A 4,815-nucleotide genomic window follows, 5' to 3' on the forward strand; every position below is an offset into this window, starting at 1 on the left:
CAAATGTCTATTTTATTAGTTTGTGCCATTAAAATCTGCTGTTATATGATCTGAAATGAAACTCTCTGCTTTACAAACACAGAACAGATTTATAGCTATCATATGTTCATAATTATTTAATTTCCTATATAGTTCTTAAAACATAAGATAGGAGTTCAATTGATAACCTCTTCCATTTTCTTTTCATCTGAGCAATTGTCTGGATATGATATTCAAAGTTATAATTATTAAAGCATTTATAAATGAAACAGGTTTATCAAAAGCACTCCCATTCAAAACATCAAGCATAATTTGATTGAAACCCACAGGAACAGAAAGAGACTTGAGATCAGATGTAAATGAGTCTACAATGGCTTCAGTCATAATCAGTCACAATCAGAATAAATAGTAATATTCATTGCTGACATGTACATTCATCACAACACAGTGCTCTCTGATTGGTTGGTGTGATCGGTGATCATAGCTACAAAATAATCTCACAATATCAATGTAAAACACAACTTTACAAAAGAGTGATAGATCGGTCAATCGGCCTCCACGATATCAACTGTCTGTGTTCTACGTGTTTCTTTTCTGTGTGTGCATGTACAGTAATAACCTTTGCATGACTGCAGGAAACTTGCTCTGAAGTAACACTAACCCGGTTGATCTAAATCGCAAAAACCCTGCAATAGGGTCAACTTGACTTTAGGGGCACTTCACCAGACCTACATAGCATTTCACTTAGTGGAGATACATATATTCATCCATATTTACAAGGATAACCATATATGCAAATATTTAGACCAGCTTTAACACTGGCTGTCTTTGTTAACATGTATGAATGGCTTAATGTACATATGGCTGTTATAAATGGTAAAATGCAGTACCTCTAATGCAAAACGATCAAAACAAACCAATAAACTGAATTATGCTATTTTAAGTTGATGAGCACACACATACAGCAACAATAAATATTTTACACCCATAATGCTTGTGATGGCCCCCGCCTCAGGTAAGTTAGAAGTTGAGTGTCTCTGACATCATCTTCCACCAATCCATGAGCTCCTCCTTCTCTTCCTCCTTCCTCTCTTCCAGCGATTCCAGCTCAAAATCCAGCTGAGAGTGAGAAAGATGGAGACATCAGAATAGGACATGAGATACAATGAGAAAAGCGAGAGAAGAGAGGGTGTGTGTTTACCCGTGTGGCAGGGCTATGCGAAACAGCGACTTTCTTGACCACAGTGAGGTACCCAGGAGCAGATGCTGACACTTTGTAGTTACCAGGACCCAACAAGCGCCAGTAATCGCCATCCTTAGCTAAAGAAAGAAAATAAAAAAAACAAGGAGAGTGATTTACATTTGAAATTTCACTTCCAAAAGTGGCCACAAGAGGGGAGTCCTACACACTACGTTTTCAACAGAAACCTAAACAAAAGATGTCTTAAAGGTGAAATGTGTTTTTTTGTTTTTTTTTGCTTTCTATTTATTTTATTTTTTTGCTGTCTAGGAATTTCCTAGACAGAATTCCATGAAGAGTTAAAAAACTCTTTATTCATTATTTGTTAAAATATAATAATAATAACCCTTTTTTTTTTTTTTTTGTAAATATTTGTAATATTGTAATTCTCTGAAAAGTTACAAAAAATACTTTATTCATTGCTTGTTTAGTTATATAATATAATATTTCTGAGGAAGCACATAAATCCATGGAATAAAATGTAAGGTCCAAATTCAAAACCTGGCATTAAAAAAAAAGTATCAATCATAATTTATATTTGATACAATTGTATAATAATTAACAATAATTATAATAATAAATATTTAATATTTTGCACAACTTCTAGGTCACTGATCAAGTAATATATATATATATAGTTGTGCCTAGCCTTTTTAATTAATTCAAATTGCTGTGTGTGTGTGTGTGTGTGTGTGTGTGTGTGCGCGTTTTTGTGACAAATGAGGACATAAATTTGTATAATGACAAGGGTATGACATAGGTATTACAAGGAGAAGGTGACTTTTCAGGACATTACCCCATGTCCCCACTTTTCAAAACGCATATAAATCACACAGAATGGAGTGTATTGAAAATCTGAAATAGCACAAAGTTTCCTGTGAGGGGTAGGTTTAGGGGTAGGGTTGGTGTAGGGCAATAGAATATACGGTCTGTACAGTATAAAAACCATTACGCCTATGGGATGTCCCCACTTTTCACAAAAACAAACCTGTGTGTGTGTGTGTGTGTGTGTGTGTACCTGTGGTGATATCGTGGTCAATTCCTTCAACGGAAATAGAAGTGTTTGAGATGGGGTTTCCTTGGAGATCACGAACAAATCCCGCCACTCCTCTGTGAACCTGTGAAGGACATGAGGGATCAAAACGGGATGAAACCTACCCCCTTCTAATCCTGACTCACGAGTCTGAGCTTGATAGAAAACAAAACAACTCTCTGCCTGCCAGCATTTTCAAACAAAAACTAGGCATCAGAAAGAATTGGGCTGTACCTGCTCTATGTAGTTGACCAGTGAGTTACGGTTCTGGTCCCAGTACTGCTTGAGTGCGTCCTCAGGAGGAAACTTATCACAGCTCAGCTCCAGAGTGATCTCAAAACAATTGCTGCTAAGATAGTTAAAGTCCTGCATACCTGACAGACCGAGAGAAAGGGAAAGATCAAAGGTTGGCAACTAACACTGAGTGACTTTCTTTTTTTCTTTTTTTTTTTTATATTCACTACATTGTCAAAGTATGTGGAGACCCAAACATACACTCATATGTACTTGTTGCACATTTAATTTCAAAACCATCTGCATTAATCCCTCCTTTGCTGCTATAACAGCTTCCACTATTCCAGGAAAGCATTCCACTAAATGCTGGAACATGGCTGTGGGGATTTGAAAGAACATCAGCGAGGTCAGGAACTGGTATTGGGTGAAGCTTGCAGCTGCCATTCCAGTTTGTCCCAAAGATGTTCAGGTCACGCTGTCAGGCCCGTCCAAACTGCTGCCACAAATTTGGAAGCACACAATTCTCTAGATGCGATTGCCAGCTTTTGGCATATTAATTCCCATGCCTTTTTCATGACATTTCTATGATTTATTTTACAAATCTGGTATTAAACCTTCTGCTTTTTGCCTTTTTTAAAAATATACATCAGACAATGTCCTGAGAAAGCACATTAATACATGGCATCATTTATACGGTAAGGTCCGAACTGAAAATCTGGCTGAAAAAAAGGCAGTTCATGACCCCTTAAAAATGTCTATAATTGCTCTTACAACGCTTGAACCACGGTAACTGCTGCCTGCAGTTATGTTTATTATTATATTTCTAATAAATTGTTTATGTTGTGCATAATAGTAATAATAATAATTATTATTATATTTTGTGATGGATCGGCTGCCTCATTTCTGTTAAATAAAACTGTGTCTGTTTGCTCCTCCCGCCACAATTTCTAATAATTTGTGTGTCTGTGTGTGTGTGTGTGTGTGTTGTTAATTTCTTTAATAATAATAATAAAGTCAAGTCAGATTTATTCAGATAGCACTTTATATAATACAGACTGTTTCAAAGCTGCTTCACAAAATTATTATATTTCTAATAAATTGTATATGTTTTGCATAATAATAATAATAATTATTATTATTATTATATTTCTAATAAATTGTGTGTGTGTGTATATATATATATATTTGTTAAATTCTTTAATAATAATAATAAAGTCAAGTCAGATTTATTCAGATAGCACTTTATACAATACAGACGGTTTCAAAGCTGCTTCACAGTATTAAAATATTTAAGATTCTGCACTATTTCTAGGTCACTGATCAAGTATGTAAAATAATCGGTGCCAATATGAACTCCTTTGTTCAGATGGTCACATGTACAACACAATTAATACAGTATATGAGTGATTTACAGAAGCTGTGCATTATACCTCCAGGCACACTGTACCAGGCTCCTCCGTTAGTGATGCCCTCTTTGAAGCTGGAGTCATCATCATTCTTGCGGCATGCCGGCCGGTTTGGGTCGGACATCACTGGGTTATAGCTGGAGTAGGCCTTAGCCAAAGTCTTAAACACCAGATCATCTGGACTAGCACTATATTCATGAGTAGAACCTGGTGGACAAACAGAAAAAAAATAGCCAATCAAATTTTATGATCAGTTCTAGAGGGCGCTATGGGGTAAGCCTAGCATGACCGCTGTCTGAAGCATGAGTCTAAACCCGACAATGAACTTGACATTGGCAGGCGGCAGACTATGACGTCTTCTCTTCGAGCAAGCTGGATGCGCTAAGTATGATGCATTCACGAGACTGACTACAAGAGACAGGTAAGGAACTCTTTCCTTTCTGCTCTCTCCTGAGGGATGGTAGTTAGTGTTTGCATGAGCATGTTCAGCTCTCTATAAGGCACTTATAGCGATGCATTCACGTCTGTTCTCGTATGATTCTTTTCAGAGTGATAGAATCCGTTGTTTGAACTAGCGTGCTTGAGGTTAAGTTGCACGCAGGGGCGGACTTACCCATTAGGCAAAGGTAGGTGACCGCCTTGGGCCCCCAAAAGCCAAGGGCCCCAAAAAAATATTTTCATATAGGAGATGCGCATTAAGCACTGACACGCGAACGGTTGCTGTTTATGGCGTTTATTACCATGACAACTATCTGAGTTGAACGTGCTTTTTGTGTATACTGCTTGGAGGAGATGAAAATATCATGCATCTGAAGCTGTAATTAAATATTGAGAAACAGTGTGTATTATATGTTTATAATTGTTTTAAATGCCGCTTATTAATTTATGATAAGGAACCAAGTAAAGGACACATGCGCAGTTAC

The 4,815-nt window shown here is 36.9% G+C and overlaps 1 protein-coding gene across 1 annotated transcript in view; it reads right to left on the reverse strand.

Moving 5' to 3' along the window:
- Nucleotides 1-684: 684 nt before the first annotated feature.
- Nucleotides 685-4,815, reverse strand: part of LOC107750458 (carboxypeptidase E-like) — a 20,449-nt gene continuing 16,318 nt past the window's right edge. The window contains exons 5-9 of the mRNA XM_016565827.1: nucleotides 3,917-4,099; nucleotides 2,487-2,626; nucleotides 2,238-2,337; nucleotides 1,181-1,299; nucleotides 685-1,098 (exon numbers count right to left, since the gene is read on the reverse strand). Of these exons, the coding sequence (XP_016421313.1) occupies nucleotides 1,000-1,098; nucleotides 1,181-1,299; nucleotides 2,238-2,337; nucleotides 2,487-2,626; nucleotides 3,917-4,099 (641 nt within the window). The 3' untranslated portion in view covers nucleotides 685-999. The remainder of the gene's footprint in view (nucleotides 1,099-1,180; nucleotides 1,300-2,237; nucleotides 2,338-2,486; nucleotides 2,627-3,916; nucleotides 4,100-4,815) is intronic.

The sequence above is a fragment of the Sinocyclocheilus rhinocerous genome, unplaced genomic scaffold (assembly GCF_001515625.1).
Source record: "Sinocyclocheilus rhinocerous isolate Xijiao unplaced genomic scaffold, SAMN03320098_v1.1 scaffold1, whole genome shotgun sequence".
Classification (NCBI taxonomy): Eukaryota; Metazoa; Chordata; class Actinopteri; order Cypriniformes; family Cyprinidae; genus Sinocyclocheilus; species Sinocyclocheilus rhinocerous.